Genomic DNA, 17,522 nt, shown 5'->3' with positions numbered 1-17,522 from the left:
ACAGTTTTTGCTGAAACCTGCAGTGAATTTCAGCTCCTGAGACCACAGCTGCGTAAACTTGGCCCGATCTGGTGACATTGTACCCTGTGTGTGTGTGTGTGTGTGTGTGTGTGTGCGCGCGCGGGCACGTGTGTGCGCGCTGAGCAGCCTGGATGGATATGCGGCTCACCGAGGGAATTTGAAAAAGCAAAGAGGGATTACTATCGGTGTCCCTCTCCTTTTTATAACCTCAAAATGGATGCCGACGACAGCCAGTGGATTAGCCACTCTTCCATCGATCTGCTTGACATCTGAGCGGCACGAGCGTTCAAAGTTTGGATAATCTTAAAAAAAAAAAAAAAACTCAAGGTGTAGGATGCAGTCTGGAGTGAAGACGCTCTCCGCAGGTGGAGGTGCGTCACTCTGCTGCCTGCTGCTCCTCTGGCTCATCTACTCCCATCTGCTTAGAGAGGGTAAGGACACTTCTAGCTGTTCTTTTTTTTTTTTTACTTTATCAGCCCCACCATTGTCTAGGAGGGCTTCTTATTAGGATGCAGCTGCACATGGTGTGGTCAGATCCTGTGATGCTTAGAAGAAATCCCCATAATGTCTAGTAAAGGACCCCTGCAGGGACTCAATGTGTCTGTGCTCATCACCAGTCAATTCATGGTGACCTTGTTGTACCTTGTGGTATTTCTGTAATCTGATGTAATAATGTTCCTTTCGTGAGTGCATGGTACTCGGCAGCCGGCCTGTGGTGACATTATTGGACTAATTATTTTTATATTTCATGGTATATTCCTCGTAATATAGCGCAGCGGCCGTATTCTCACAGTGGTATAATGTAGAATCTTGTTGTTCAACTAAACCTGTGGTTGTCCTGATTCTGATGCAGGCTATGTTCTGCCTTGTGGAATGATGATTTAGTGCAGCCACAGTTGAGCTTTAGGTGACGAAGCAACACAGAGGAGGAGGCCCGACTCCTGCCTTCAAAGCTTTTATAATTTCACTCGGGTTAGGGCTATATCCATCCATGCCATGCTTACTTCTTGAATAATGCATCCGTTGGTGCAATTACACCTCCACCCTGACACAGAATAAAAAGCCAAAGGATGTTTCCCTGTACTTCATTTGGCTGCTGTCCACGACTAAACATTTTTGGATTCCGATGGCATCAAAGACCCGCCGAGAACCGGCTTAAAGCATTGGAACTTGTTGGGAGATGTCGAACACTAAGTTTGTAGATTAGATCTTTTAATCAAGCATTGGCCAGCAGCATAATTACCGCTGTGGAGGAGGGATAGTGCCTACATCAATGTCCTTGGCAGCTTGCCGGGAACAAAAGTAGACACTGATGTGAAAAATGAACTGCCTGTGCACTGAAATGTGCTCCCTTTGCCTCTCATTTGCAGTGTTTTCTCCCAAAGTGCTGCTTTCACCAGCCTCTTATTGTCGCCCATGAACCGCCTCTCAAGTGTCCGCAAATTATCGGAGGAGTTAACAGCAACCCTGCTCTTCCCCTCAGCTTTATTATCGACTCGGTTTCACCCGAAAGTGATCTCATTAGAGTATTATTGTACAAAATTGTTCAATCAATCTCTTGTGAACTTTCCTACCCCTGATATTCCTTGAGTAAATAGATTTCTGCTGGATTTGGCCCAGTTAAAACCTCTGGATATGATTTGAGCTTTGACATTCTGTGTGTCGCTCACTCCTCCTTCCAGCCCTGAGCTGAATTTTAAGAATGAAGCATGTAGTATTTTTTTTAATCCGTACTTGTAATCTTCAAATCCTCCTAAAATCCCCCCTTTGAAACTGGCAGCTGTGACCAGTCAGAGCTGTTGTAAGAGTAGTTCAGACCACCACAGAATGATTTCATCAGCTACTTCATTAATCTACATGTTTAGTGTTTATGCCTGCTCACCACTGATGGAGTCAAACCACTCATCACCTTCATGGCCAGCTCTTCAAACTCCCCCCTCCATGGCTCCTGTTGGGAGCAGCAACGCGTGTGGTTGAACCGGTGGGCGGAGAGGTGAAGCCTCGTGGTGGTGGGAGGCTGCGTCGCCTCCACCTCTCCGTAGCTCATCTTTCATGGCGGCTCGGACAGGAAATCAAAGCGCAGCAGCCCTGTGAGCGCACGCGATTGGGCCAGCGCCGCCACGATGAATGGCCTGTCAGCCGCTCTCAGCGTTGCCAGTTTATTCGACGATAAATTTGGAAATGTCTGGATATCCTCGCTGGACAACATTCCGGTTCAGTGGTGCAGTCAGAGAGCAGTGGCAACTCCTGCTTGCTTTGTCAACCACATTGCTTTGGGGGAGGGAGGGGGGGTGGAGCATTTTGATCCACATTTGTAAGTTGGAGGTGAACAGACAGTTGGCCTTTGCTCTAACTCAGCTCAAGGAACTCAAATCAATTTCAACTTCAACATATACATTCTTCCTTCTAAAATAATCTGATAATATGAGGCCATTTTGCGTTTTAGAAGTGGCATTCCTCAAGATCTTTGAGCATATTTGAGGCTAAATTAAGCAATCATTGTTGCCCAAAGATAACCTGTCAGTCAAACAGTTTGTCAAGAGGAGAATGTCTTACACTGATTTCCTATTAAAGTAGTTTAAAGCTTTTTAAATTTCCTTATATGTATATTTTTATATTAACACTGGATCCCATGACTGTGGGACAGGTTCTGAAAAGTGAGGCTGATGTAGAAACGTCTACAGCAGGAGGCTGGTCATGAGGGCATGCAGGATGCTGGCTGAATACAAGTCTGATTGTATGGAAATCTATTAGAAAATGACTTTACTTTTCACTTGATTTATTCTCTCAGTAAACATTGTAAACCTGAGTTTATAGACTCAAACTCTAGTTTCAAGTCTTCTTCAAAACATCATACTGTAGTATGATGTTAATTTAGTAAATGATGGTCCATTTAGAGTCAAACAGAACATAAATCTCAGTATGCATTAGGGCGTGGCTGATGACAGGTCACTCCTGCTACCAGAGTTGTATACGACGTCACTCGTGGTCACTTCGGTTCACTGGTTTAAAAAAAAAAGACAAGATGGCGGTGGCCAAAACGTCAAACTTCAAGGCTTTAAATAGGCATTCCACAACCAAAGGGTGACATCACGATGACAACATCCACTTCTTATACACAGTCTATGGGATAAACCGAGGGATGAATATAACCCTCTGAAGCTTCCTTTAGTTAAACCGAGGTTTTTAGCCTCTTTTGTCTCATTGGATGGTTCGTTCCGCAGAACTATTTGAGAAAGAGTCATTGGAGACAGTTTAGAAAAGCAGGCACAGAAAATACTTTGGAGGTGATTGGATGAACCATCTGTCAATCCAACTCTTGCCAAAGCAAATCAGGAGAAGAGCTAAAACCTCTTTTCTATCAAGAAAAGCATTCTGTGCCGTTCTTTGCTCCTTTTTCAATGAAGAAATATTCTCCAGTTCTATCATAACGGATGCTATTGTGGCGTAAAAAAACCAACCTGTTTCTGCAGCTCTTAGTTTCTGGTGGTTGGCACTCTTCTCTTTGTCTGCTCAGCTATTACTTCTCAAGCTGCACAGCCCTTTCTCTGCTTTTTCCAAATAACCTAGAAATGTTGAGTATCACTTCCCTGTTCAGCAAAACGTGCCATTAATACAACACAGTACCAGAATGACTTGAACCGAGATCCTAAACTGGGTGTCCTATAAGTACAACCGTCAGCGATGTTGCTTTTCTTTTTTTACAGCACGTGTCACGTGTCATGATTAACGTGTCACTTTGATTTGTTTGTGGATAATTCGATCACCGCTTCTGAACACACAAATCCTGGATGGTGAGAAGCGGACATTTCCAACAATCCATCCAGTCTTCCTGCTCTGCAGTACGAACTGTCGATATGCATGACGGCACACATTTTACGAGGTTGGTCTCACAGGAGGTGTCACTAAATTTTAGCATGAGTCACTGTGGCTTCAAAATCAGTACAGAGCTCCATTGATGACGGCGGTCCACTCCTTTTTGTGTTGTGGACTCTGCCACGCATCTCTGATGTCTCCCCTCCAAATGCTAGTCACAAATCAGACTGATTTCCTCCTGATAAATGATTTTGGATGCCATCAGGGTTACATTTCCCATTTGTTTTTTTTTACAAATCAGCTCTTGTGGGAGACAGCCAGTCCTCACCAGAATGATGAATTAAAAAGATCGTTGGGTGGCATTTTAACTCGGGGAGCAGGGCCTCTCCATCCAAGCATTAAACTAATCAGAGTGGCAAAGAATTACCGACTTTTTTAAGTGAAAAGGATGATTTCCATTCCAGTCCTCTTCAAGGTGGCATTAAGAATGCAAAAGGATACCCGCTTTGATTATGACCTTGGCTCTACATTCAAAGCAAATCATCAAGGTTTTCTATAGGCGGCGGAGCTGTAGAAGTATGAGCATCTTTATGGAACAAAATGAAAATAATTTTTACAGCTAAATCAATTTGGCAGCACACAAAGCTCATATTTCATAGCTCCCTGATTATGAATTATTTCTAGCCTTCAGCTTTGACCTCCCTTGTGGTTGAGTGTCGTGCACTGCTCTGTGTTTTTCTGCATTGTTATTTTCTCTGTGGAAAGCTCTGGGCTTTAAACAGAGTGGTGTAAATGATTCGAGTTATGTTCCTTCAGTCTTGTGTCCTGATCTATTTTCCTCACGATGCCATGAACATATTTACTGAAAGGGCTGTGCTTGAATATTACAGCAGCAGTTCACGTAATCACGCATTACTGTACCCTATGGGGTCTTCACAGGGGTCTTCTGATGCTCACCCTTTTTCTCTGGGCTTGCATTAAAGAAGCAGGGCATCCTAGAGGGCTCTGCAATTCGAAGTGAGTCACTGTGGCATTAGCGTGCTCTCTGCATCACATTCAGCTGAGCTACTGTTTGCTTTTGCAAGCCATATTGTACATTCACTCTTTACGCCTCAAGCCTGTATTCATCCACGACCAATCTGAGTGTACTCTACATTGTAATATCTCTGCAGCCCAGACCGTGCTTCATTGCTGCAACAAAAATCCATCAGAAAGCCACCTCCGTCATGTGTACCGTCCAAGGCATGTCGCAGAACGGGTCCGAAATTACAATGTCAGCCCCCTTGCACTGTAAGGGGAATATTTTCTATTTTAAAGCAGCCCTCGGCAATGTCGCACAATGGCAGCGCTGAGCGCTGGAGAGTGGTAACTGTTTAAAGACGAAATTGAACTGCAAGGACCTGGATGTCCAGGAGAGTGACGTGAGCAAACTGAACAGCACACTCCTGCAGTGAGAGAGGAAACAATCTAACACGGTCGTGTCTGGCTTTCTCCCCAGAGGGAGCGCCATCCTACTGCCACTAGGAGGAGTTTCAATTTGTCATCCCCCGTGGGTGGAGTAGTGCACACACCTGACACGAGAATTACATTTGGACAAAAAAGAGCACATGTCCATCGTCTCAGTCGGTGGTGGGTGGGGGTTGGTGGGCTTTTCTGCAGCCCCGCTGGGTGTTCGTGACTGCATAGAATGCATGCTTGGTGCAGAAATCCCATATTTTGATACAGCGCAGGTACGCATTTGTGAAAAGCTTTTTGGAGCAGAAAACTCCAAGGTGCATTGACATCAGAACGTGAGAGCCGGAGCTGCTCCTTGAACAATGAATGGTGGACCGACAGTGGGCCAACTCAGCGCTTATTTTACTACTTGCAGATAAATGAGCCTCATCCCGCAATAGCATAACATACCACTCATCTCCAGGAGTCACCCTGGCTGCTCCCACACGTCCCTCCGCCGTCGTTACTGATTCATTTCTGTCATCTTTCAGATTAAATTGCATACTTGGGTACCATTACAGGTCCTCCGACTTCAGCAGAGAGTTGTTCACTTGCATAAATATTGATCGGACCGCTGTACAGTATTCAAATAGCATGTGAAATCGAGCAGTGGTATTCCCCTTAAAACCAAGCACATTGATATGAAGCGCGTGTTTCGCTCCACTGCTCTGCTGCCCTACTTGTTCAGCAGCAGAGGATCACGGCGGTGTCAGGAAGCGTACAGCACGGGGTCACTCAAACATCTGCCTCTCTCACCTGGTGTCCTATTTCGTTCTCCCTACTGTCCATCTCATTGCCTCATGGTGTTGGGGCAATCAGATGCACTAGGCGGTGGCCACCTTGACTAACATATGTTTAGTAGAATACGGCTGCTGTTTGATGTTGTCCTGAGTTGTTAACGGAAGACAGAGCTGTGAGATCCGAACGGGGATGAAGGGAAGAGATTAGGCCCAAGCATTGCAGATGAAATCAGAAGCAGCTGCAGATTATGAATCCAGATCACTTGGATAAACATTTTGAATGTTGAAATGTTGAGGCTCCTTTTTGGCTCATGTGACACTGTGAGTAACGGTATTATATCAATTATATCATAAGGACTGGTCAAGCTTGGTGAACTTAATGTACGTCATAGGTGAGACTGAAATACTTATCTAATTAACCAATTTAATTGATAGTCAGGAAATACACGGCGAATAATTTTGATGATCTATTAACTGTTTCAGTCAATGAGTGAAAAATCCAAACAATGGGCCTCATGCAAGAACACTGATGTTCTTAATAGGACTGAAACAACAACATTAGTCGGTCGACAGAAAAATAATATAACAATGTAAAAATGATAAAGTCAACTGTCATACCAGCCGCGGCACCAAATCGCACAACGGGGCTCAGTGCGTTCTTTCTCAATATCTGAACCAGATCAATCAATCTCAACCTTGTTTCGATCTCAACCACACACCTGTCAAGCTTCGTGACTGCATCGTGCACTGTCGTGGTCACACAATCTGTCCGCAGACAGGCAGAAATATAAACACCTGGCAGTACTTCTGCAGTAGTTTTCCGCTACAGTATGTGCCTCCAGGACAACATCTTGCCATGGTGACACACACACACTGACTCACAAGGTGAAAACAAGGTGATAACCCTTAGTTGCAACCCACATTCATAACCTCAACCTCTTCTTTCTCTGTGAGGTTCACTTATAAGAGTGTTCCAGATCCGTTTCCGCAAACTTTACCTGCATAAGTGTCACAAGTCTTAATTGCTCATTTTAATTTGATGAATACCACCTGTTTCATGAGTAGGTAAACATTTACTTGACACCACCTCTTTTTTTTGTAGGGGAAATTACGAAGCATGCTCGGCTCGAGGAGGTCTCGTAAATAAATGATTCCTTGTTGGCAGAATCGATAGCGCTCGTACAGGAAGTCATGATGTGAGAACGGATCTTGGCGATCTCGAAGAACTCTCACGGAACTCTCAAGGGAGCTGGCATTTTTGTCCGGGGGGAGTGGCCATCTTATTCAGTGAATTTCAGTAAGCCTGCGCTGGAGCAGGTTAAGGATTTATATGTGTTGCTATGGTGATTTTTCCAAACTTGCTTCGTGGAACCGAAAAGCCTGACAGCATCATCTTATCCTGAAAATGATCCGGCTAACTCAGTAAGCCAGGTACGAGGAACGGGGCCCTGATGAATAGAATGTTCATTTTACGTTTTGTTTGTTTACTCCAGCGTGTACATTTATTCACTTATTCATTTATTCACATTAAGGCATTGCAATGTTTGAATCAAACAAGTGGTATCCGTCCTGCGGAGAACAGACGACTGTCTTTACTCGACTCGTACGCAAGGTCTGAAAGCAATTTTGTCGGCGGCGAGGAGAAGAATCTAAATAAGAGAAAACTGGTGAACACAACACATTCTCATAAATCACTTGTTCCGCTTCAGAACAGATCTGTGTGTAAGAGTGGCTCTTGCATGAGGCCCATCCTCGGGTTTTTCTTCAACTTGTCAAATGTGAGGATTTGCTGCTCTCCCCCCTAAAGCACAGGCAGGCGATAAATCGTTAAGTTCTTTTTTTGTCTCATTTCAGCTCCTAGTGCACACATCTGGAAGTGTCTATGAGCGAGAAACTCAACCCTGAATTGCGCCTCCTATGGCCTCTCCACCGCCGCCGTTATGCCAGTGTCTTTGAAAAAGAGGCTTTGCTCCGCTCAGGTTGGAAAGCGCCACATAAAAGCAATCCATTTGAATAGGTCAATTCATCCATAACCAATAATGATAAAAAATATAAAAGATTTGCATCTGTGAACACAATAATTTTATGAGAAAAGCCTAAATCTGAGCAGGATGATGGTATCTGTATGGACTCAAGACGTCTGAGGGTTTAGTCCGTTCTCATTTCAAAATGTGAAAACAGCAGCCACCACAAAATCAATCTGATTGCCTGCGCCGTTAATATGGATGACGTCTCACACAAGTCTTTAAATCGTATGTGGTGCATATTGGTATACTCTCAACTGCGGCTTTGTTGCCAGTTTCATCCTTGAGAACGGCACTTATATCACAAAAGGAACATACAATGGAATGGATACAATCACTCAGACTTATTATTGTATAATACCAGTGTAGTGTTCAGTCTGATTGACTCTCGGGGACAAAAAACAGGTTAGATTCGATGCCAGGACATACAACATATTATCATGAATAATTAACTAAACTAGCTTTACATGAAGTGGAATTTTTAATAAATACAGTTTGAATCTGTGGTTTGCAGAGGCGCCCCTTTCCAATAAAAGCATTGTAAAAACCTCACTTCCATCTGAAGAAGCCCGCGAGTAATTACAATCTATAAACGGGAGATTGTTTTAATATGGAAATGGAATCCTTGTAATAGTTCGTTCAATGCAGCCTGTCATATAATTTTATGGCAAATTCCCTGAGGAGAAGCAGAGCCTCTCTCACCGCACCCAATCTGGTTTCAGTTGAATATGCCAGCCGTGCCGGGCCCTGTGTCTGATGTGTTGGTCTGTTTCATCTGATAAAGGTATTTTTTCAGTCGGGACTAACCACTGATGAATCTGCACAGTCTTAATTAAAGACACAAACAAGGAAAAAGGAAGTTAAGCCAGAACAAAGTGAATGTTTTATTTGATAAGTGTAAACAGGGACGGGACTGCGATGTTCACAAGAAAGATAATTAGTAATTTTATACATATTCGCTCGACGTGGCCAAAGCCAGCCGGCGTAATGCATCCAGGGTTTAATAACCTCGTCATGCAGCACCAGTTCTCAGCCCAACAATGACGCACATTGAATCAGGGGAACATTGTGAAAGCGAGTGTGGACTCCTGGCAGCCTATTTCAGGGAGAGATACTGAGATATTTGTGCTCCTGGTTTGTGATCTGCAGCGTGTCTGATCAAAGCTCCGATATGTAGAGCACAGTCTTCGCGTCTTTGCTCTGAGCTGTGTGTGTGTGTGTGTGTGTGTGTGTGTGTGTGTGTGTATATATATGTGTGTGTGTTTGAGCCCCATGTGTGTCCGCGCTGCCGCTCTGCACTTGCATGTTGTTGTGATTCACTGATAAGGTCATCAGGCTGCCAGTCAGCGCTAAGAGACAGTCTCTGTGCTCCGTATCGGCTTCCTGTAGCCCTCTAGATGTCTGACGGGATCCGAAGGCCTCCACGGCAACCCTTCACCCGACAAGCTCCTTGCCGCCGTATGTGCATATCATCATGTGAAATAGAGACGAGGCCAAGCGTCTTCACGCTGCTGAGTGACACGAACCGCCTGTCACACGGATTAACTCCTGGACATATGATGAAGCGCTGGCAGTGGCTGAGGGGCACTTTACAAAGCCGCCACCCCGCCTTCTTACTATTCACCTCCTTCGGGCTTTTTTATTTTGCATGAAGCCCATTCATCTGTTCAGTGTTGAAATATCTGATGGCACCTCTGTCCCCCAAGCACACAGGGACTCGCCTCGGCAGAAAATAGAGTGGTGGGTGGTGGTGGGGGTGTGGAGGGCAGCGTGGCTGATGCTATGAAAGGAAACGTGCGGAGCAATTCTTCTTAGAGGTGATTGGGATTTATGACTCCCGAGACTGGTCTGGGTAATAATTTCATGAAAAAACACACAAATCTTATCAACCTAAATCACAAAAAGTGTCTGTCACTGAGACTAACAACCCATCCACCAATCCATTAAGTGAGATGCAGATTCATCCTGTTAGCTGTTGTGGAGTTACTGACAGGAGAAAAGCATTTGGACATAAGTCTTGAACCTGGCCAGCCTTCAGCCTGTAGAGGCGGCAATGTTGAGGCGGTGGAGCTGAAGGAGAGAGCTGTAAATGAAAATGGTCCATCCTCAGGAGAACGTCAGGATGTCATTTCACTCCAGTGTGATAATTTTAGATCGAGCTCCTGTGCCAATGGCAAAATTTAACCTGATTGCGGGGCTCGGCGAAAAGGTCAACGGGTTCGCCAACAACATTAGGATCCCTCCTCTGGGGATCCTGAAGTTAAGGCTAACTCAGCCCTGTTATGGGCTAAAGTGTTGGCCAATGGGGACACTAAAGGAAAGGTCACGGGATTACAAAAATAAGCGGGATCCATTCTCTCCACGGCCAGGAGACATTTTGACCTTATGATGTCGCTAAACGAAAGGTTGCACGATCACCATAATCAAACAAAACCACATTTATCATCTGAAATATCTCCAAGGTGTCTTACACTGAAACTAGTAGCGTCTGAAACCTCTCGGTGCCCGCTGAGGCAATTTTATGAGTCATTTGTGTTGATCAACAACCCCTTCAACCTTTGCCATTGTTACAGTCATTTCCTTCTATGAGGCAGTTAGCGTCTCACTTAATGAACCTTCGAGGGTGTTGGGGAGCGACTGGAAACAGCAGCGTTAAGGAGGGACGGTTGGCGAATGCCAGGGATTGACCTTAGAAGAAATGCAGCACAGACTCTTCTCTAATCTACCCTCGCTGAGCTGATTTCATTTCCGTATCTGCCTGAATGGTTTTCACTGGCTGCTGTCTGAGAAGGAAGAACTTATTTGATATTTTTCCAGATCATTACAAAGGTGAAGTATGTTTCTGAGCTTTACTATGAACCCAGAGCAGACAAGTTGGTGTAGTTCTCTAACTTCACATGCATTTATAGTGCACAAATGTGCTGTGAGTCGATGCACTCTCACATAAAAATTGTTTAGCAGGTTATTGATTAGTTTTTTTTTTTTCAGATACCATTTGAGGCTGCAAGAAACCTTCCTCTGATTTTAAATGACAAAAGGTGCTACCTAAAATGGGTCATCTACATATATTGAATTTGTTCTTCCAAATGTGTTTTTTAAAAGCAGCAGACACTCTCGAGCAATTTACTGTGATTAAAGCTCGTTTATCTCTAAAACACAAGACTATTAACATATAATAATTCCCCCCAACACAACAGGAAGGCCTCAATAAAAGACAATTAAATATGTTCCCCCCGGGTTTCCAAAAAATGTGCCCAAACAAAACTGCTGCCTCGACATTAAGTGTTCAATGAGACGACAATATGCCATGCAGAGGGTTCATTTTAATAAATCTCCACACCCATCATTGCTTTAGCTCTTCTTTTGTTCGCCCATGGCTGTTGGAAAGCGTGACTCATCAGAAACGATCGTCGGGGCCGTGCGTGAGCTACAGCTGCGATTCTGGGCACAGAGCTCGTCTCCTCACCTTGACGATAATTTGAGACAGGTGTGCTGCTGTGTGTTGAAACGCTGAGTGGCACTTGCTGCTAGAAATTCATCTCTCGGCATTACAAAGTCACCCTATATTCAAAATGAACATTATTCAAATTAGAATCATTTCATGCCGACTAAAGAGTTGAGTGGAAAGTCAAATTTGTTTTATCAACCTTTTTAACTCCCTTGACATAAAATAATCAAGATTAAGAACTTGTTTTTATAATTACCCCCTCCCAAGTAATACATTTGCAGCGAAAACACACTCTTGATTCGTCAGTTTCTCCAGTTTTTGTATTTTAATTAATTTAGAGATCAAATTCGGACAAACTTAAAATAAATAAAAAACCTGCTTAGCTACAGTGGCCATGGAGTCATCCATCAATTTGAAATGCTTGGAGAACTCTGCGATAATTTCTCTGTTGCTTGGGTCTAAATCTAAGAATAGCACGCGCACTCACACCAGCAAAGGTGCTCATGACTTTAAAACATTATGTCCATTTGCCGTTTCAGTAGATTTGAAAATTGGTCCGTTGTAGGACCACAGGGCCCAGCAGTCGCTGTCATGTCAACCGAGTCAGTCACACATAATTTCAGCCACCGGTCAATGTTTCACCACTTTAGACTGGCAGGCTTGTTAACTTGCAGTCATGACTAACAAAATAGAAAATGTCCTTTTATCAGATGGTTGGAAGGATCTTTGTTTTCCACAGAATCGTTATGAGATACTTTTACCAACAGAGCAACCAGCCATGCTGTGTAAAAATGAAGAAGCCCTCCAGCCTGCTGCCTGTAAAGCTATGAAATAACTTCCTCATTTTTCCATTTGAGATTTTAAATGAGACTTCCATGCAGACCGCAGAAATGGCCCTCTCTCCGCGGGCTGCCCGTTGCTGTACCTTTTGTGGACCAGCTTCTCTTTTGCAATATGTTCTTTACGCTCTCATTATGCTAATGTGACATACTTTGTTCCTCGCTGCTGTGTTCGACAGGCCAGTTGGCGGTGGGAACCTGCGAGATAGTGATGCTCAACAGAGACAGCAGCGTCCCCAGACGGACCATCGCGAGGCAGACGGCCCGCTGCGCCTGCCGGAGAGGCCAGATCGCCGGCACAACCAGGGCGAGGCCGGCATGTGTAGACGGTGAGTTGAATGACCTTCACACATGTGGTTAATACATGTTGAATTGAAGATAAATGGATCCTCAGCTGGTCCTTATAAACAGTTTCATTTTACTAGAATTTAATTAACTTATTGAAGTACAACCTATTCCCATGATAGGCATCGTTGTGTCACCTGCAGTGACCGTTTCATAGATTACCAAATGAACAACAACAACATTCTGGCATTGGGTCGGAACGCTCTAATGTTTATTTTTATGGGGTCCACTGCATTACTCCCTGCCTTAGACCACTTTATTACTGGCACAGCAGTGGTGTTCAAACTTGCTACTTGGGGCCATTGTAAGTAAGAAAAAAAAATCTAAATCAAATTGCAGAACCAGAAGAAGGTGGGAAATAAACTTCACGGGAATTAAAGTTGTAAATTTACAAGAAAAAAACTAATTATCTCAAATAACAAATTGCTCTTTCTGTGTTATTTACTATACTATGTACTTATCTTATTTTGCAACCAGTGGCTCGTGTTACTACAGTGTTTAACACTGGCATCTGTGGTGTGATGAGGTTGATCCAACCTTGCAAAGTGAAGCATTGTTTTTCCTGAACAAAAAACTATATCATTTTTCAGATTTATTTGTATATTCATTTTCTTGTAAACTTCAGACTACTAGCCTCTCTGTAAAGAAATGTTTTCCCTACAATGGCCCTAACACGTCCTATAAACTAGAATTGCTCTCTGAGCATTTATTTAGTTTGAAGTAAGATTTGACTTAAGAGAACGCTGCATGAACGCTTGACTAGTGGCTTTATTTTGATTGAGTGGTGATAACATAAACACTGGAAACCGGCAGAGAGGGCCCTCATACTACTACACTCAACAGACCAGTCCCAGTGGGAAACTAATATGAAAGATTATAAACAAGATTAACAAAAAAATAAATAGTAAACATCATTAGAGTGAAATACAGCAGTGACTAAAAATACATGACTCATTTAACTCATTAACTCTGCTGCAACAGAATACATGGGCCGTTTTCACGGTGGACATTTTGACATAACCGGAACATCATGAAAAATCCTAACAGGAAAAGCACAGGTGTAACTATTAGCATTATTGATGGATCCATTCTATTACGGGCCCCATTCCAGTGAACCAGCATGCACCACACCAGGGCCTTTCATCTGGCACACGTGAACGCAGTGTAGTTGTTATTCATGTTGTTTCAGTCAGAGACACTTACGTTAGCAAAGGCCATTTATAGTCCACTAATCCCCCCCGTAATAAACACACGCATGGCCATTAAGTCTCATCGACAACACGGGTACCACTTAAGGCGGAGGTTGGGAGGGTGTAGCAGCAAACTTTGTCGGCATGGTCGTCAAAGTAACATCAATAAGATTCACGTTCCGATACCCGTGCTGAACTCCTGCCGCAATGTGATTGGATCCTGTAAACGGCTGTTGCTAATCGGCCAACAGAAGCACAACGTCAGCGCTTTGCCCGAACCAACTCTAGGCTTCATTAACTGCACCTGTGCTTTGCGTACTTTGACATATATAAATGTCACATGCCACAACATCATGAATAATGTCTATTGTAACAGAACCAAAACCAATTATCTACTGGTGTTACAGTATATAGTTGGGAGGTTAAAAATGTGTGTCACATCATTGTGACACACATTTTTGGTTTGATGACTCTGTGCCAAACAAGCATGGATGTGAAAGTAGCATTGATAAAGGCTCCACTATGGAGGGCGTAGTTCAAAAGTCGGAGAGCAACTTCGGTAGTGCGGAGGTGGTTTGGTTACAAAAGGTTAGACTGAGAGCGAGAAATCATTTGACTCTACAACCATACACAGGCGCCGCCGAGCATAACCGAACCATTGACAAGTTGCTTTGATAAACAATCAAATTAGAAATTAAGTATTTGTCAGAATGAATAATGTTGTTATCGAAGAAAAACCCCTGATTCAAGAACGTAACACCCATCCCCATCCTAGACATCGACTACAAGTCAGCACACCAAAGGAAATTAAAAGCAACTGCCGATGTCATTTTGTTGTTTAACCAGCCAATCGATAATCACTTTGAGTGTCTCCCCCTTTTTGATACCCTTTCAACTGTTTGACTCCCAACCATGTGATCGACTGTCTGCATTAGACCTCCTGCAGTCAGCAACAAATTAGTCGTCGCTTTGTGCCTCTTCATGTGGAGTTTTTTGAATATACTCCAGCTCACTAAAGATTCTTTGCAAAGGAGAATGTTCATGCACTTTCTAAGATAAGGTTTGATACTCCGGAGCCCCCCCCCCGTGTTATTGGACAGTATCTAGACGAGGGCGATAAGACAGATGAGACAAAGTCCATCTGCGCTGCTGATTGGATCTCACAGAATCACATGTATCAGATGCACCATTAGTTCCATCGCCCAATGAGTCATGTTAGCCTTAATCTAATAGCCCTGACATGAGACCGTGTCACACTCGCCACACTTTTTTTTTTTAACCACCGCTCCCACTCTGCAGACGCCTCTCCGCAACACTCAACAGATGCTAATTAACTTACAGAGAGCTATGATTACAGCAGCAGGAAATTGATTATTACTGGCTTCCCACCGCGCCACACCCTACACTACATTAATAGCCGGTACATTAAAGATGCAACCTGTTGCTCGCTGGCTCGTTTAAAGGGCTTTCTGCTGACAACTATAAAAACGGTGTCCATCATCACGAGGCTTTAAAGTGGAACTTCTGCATATTGCAATGGGTCCAACGCTGCCACATATCCTCTCTGATCTTTCATCTGAAGGTGTATTCAGTAACACTTTTGCTTTTGATGTGATTTCCCATAAATACCCTTTTGTCCTTCTTCGCACATAAACCAAATTTACTGACTTAGAGACATGTTTATTCATTTGTGTCCCTCACTGAGGCTTTGCTTTCCAGTGTTTTTCACTGAGCAGTTATTAGTGCAGCAAGGGCTCACTGTCCTCTGGGTCAATTTAATGTAACTCATCCACTGCAGCAGCAGCAGTGTGTTTCCGCCTTTCTGAGATGTGTGGATATTGTGACCTTTAATGAAAGTTGGACCATCGACGTGGACTGACTGTGGTGCGTAGTCAAGGGCGAGGAACTCTGTGCTGAGATTGTGTGTTAACATGGACCTCTGTGATCTTGCTATTCCTCACCTTCAGCAGATTTCTTTAGACCTACTGGTCGATGCAACAGCTGGTTTGGTTTTCATTAATTTTATGTTAATTCCTCTTTTGTTATAGTTAGAGTCATTTAATTATGCTATTAACTTATTCTGGTCAAGGTTTAAAGAATGCAATTTCAATGTGTTTACTTTCCCCAGAGAATACCAAGTAGTTATTTCCTTTTCTGGAGGAAAGAAAAACTCATACATCTGGGAGAAATTGGTGTGGCCTTGAACTCCACACTGCAAAAGTACAAAGTAATGTGCATTCACTCTGATGTGGGTAATGCACCAATATCAAGACACATAAAAAGAGAAATCACCTCTCAGCAGTGTCTGAAAGTGGAAATCCTGCACACCATTTCTGTCAATTCATAGGATCTAGTTTCAATTGGAGCTCTTGCTCTTGAAAAGAGACAGAGAGATCGATGCATATAACTGCAGTGTTCAGTTCCGGTGGGGGATGTTTTTTGAATGTTGCTCTCTGACTCCCCATGGCTCTAATTAGACTCTCACCATCTAATAAAGGCAAACATAATGGGAAAGAAAACAAGTCAAAAAAACAGAGATAAAAAAAAGCTGAGATAGAGAATCGCTAAGGCAACGATCCGTCAGAGCTTTAGGGCAGGTGAGTGCGTAAGGTTCAGAGAAAGCTAACTTATCTGCAATGAAGTGAAGTTGTTCACAAGAATAATACAGAATTTTCATCTCCTAAAGTTATGATTCTTGGGGAAACGTCCCAGTTTGTTCTGCCCAGTGCGTCTTTGTTTGCACTATAGTGCAATGAAGGCTGATAATGAAGTCAGGTGTTTTTTTGGGGGGTGTGAAATCGATGAGAGATACTGTAACTGTAACATTGAGAATATATCGCCTATAACCTCATCATACCGTTTTTATATAATAATTCATCCTAATGTATTTGTTAATCCTATTTTGTATTAATAATCTCAATCTGTAAAGCAACTACATCTGTCAGAGTAAACGGTGTAATATTTCACTCCTCCGTGTAGTAGAGTACGAGTGTTAAGTAGCAGAAAATGTAAAATACTCAAATGAAGTTTAAGCACTTCAAAATTGTGCTTCCATACAGTTTTTGAATACATGTATTAGTTATATTCCAGACAGCACCAGAATCAGCACCATGGACAGCGGTCAAACAGATTTATTGACTCAATTAATTTCCTTTCAGACTTCAGATGTGCCCCATTTCCAAACTACACACTCTGACTGCGTCTAAGTATTATGATTAAACCTTTTTTGAACCACCCCATTGAGATCACGCAATATTTTCCATGGAACCCCTGGCCAAGACAACAACAAACAAACATGCAGTGTCAACTGCATAATCATAAGCCAAGGAAGACAGACAGGAGAAAACGGATCCAGCTGTGGAAGCAATTACAAAACTCCAGTTGAATTAGCCTCCCGAACCCTCGACACATTTTTGAAATGCTCTTATTGGGATCGGCCTATATAGCTGCCAATCTGTCTGTAAGCGGTTCTAGCCTCTAATTTCCTGTTAGTACAAAGCAGTAAAGTGCATTAATGTCTTATGTACCAACTTCAAACTACCGTGAAGGTTAGTATGCAGCCTTGACTTTATAGTACTGCTGTGATGTGGGACACAGCGTTTGTT

The 17,522-nt window shown here is 43.3% G+C and overlaps 1 protein-coding gene across 1 annotated transcript in view; it reads left to right on the top strand.

Moving 5' to 3' along the window:
• Positions 1 to 355: 355 nt before the first annotated feature.
• The window catches only part of tafa5l (TAFA chemokine like family member 5, like), a gene marked incomplete at both ends in the record, with an annotated part of 35,545 nt that continues 18,378 nt past the window's right edge, over positions 356 to 17,522 (top strand). The window contains 2 exons of the mRNA XM_079226132.1: positions 356 to 452; positions 12,562 to 12,711. Coding sequence (XP_079082258.1) covers positions 356 to 452; positions 12,562 to 12,711 — 247 coding nt within the window. The remainder of the gene's footprint in view (positions 453 to 12,561; positions 12,712 to 17,522) is intronic.

This window comes from Taurulus bubalis (genome assembly GCF_910589615.1).
Source record: "Taurulus bubalis genome assembly, chromosome: 11".
NCBI classification, from domain to species: Eukaryota; Metazoa; Chordata; class Actinopteri; order Perciformes; family Cottidae; genus Taurulus; species Taurulus bubalis.
This window is presented reverse-complemented; position numbering and strand designations above follow the sequence as displayed.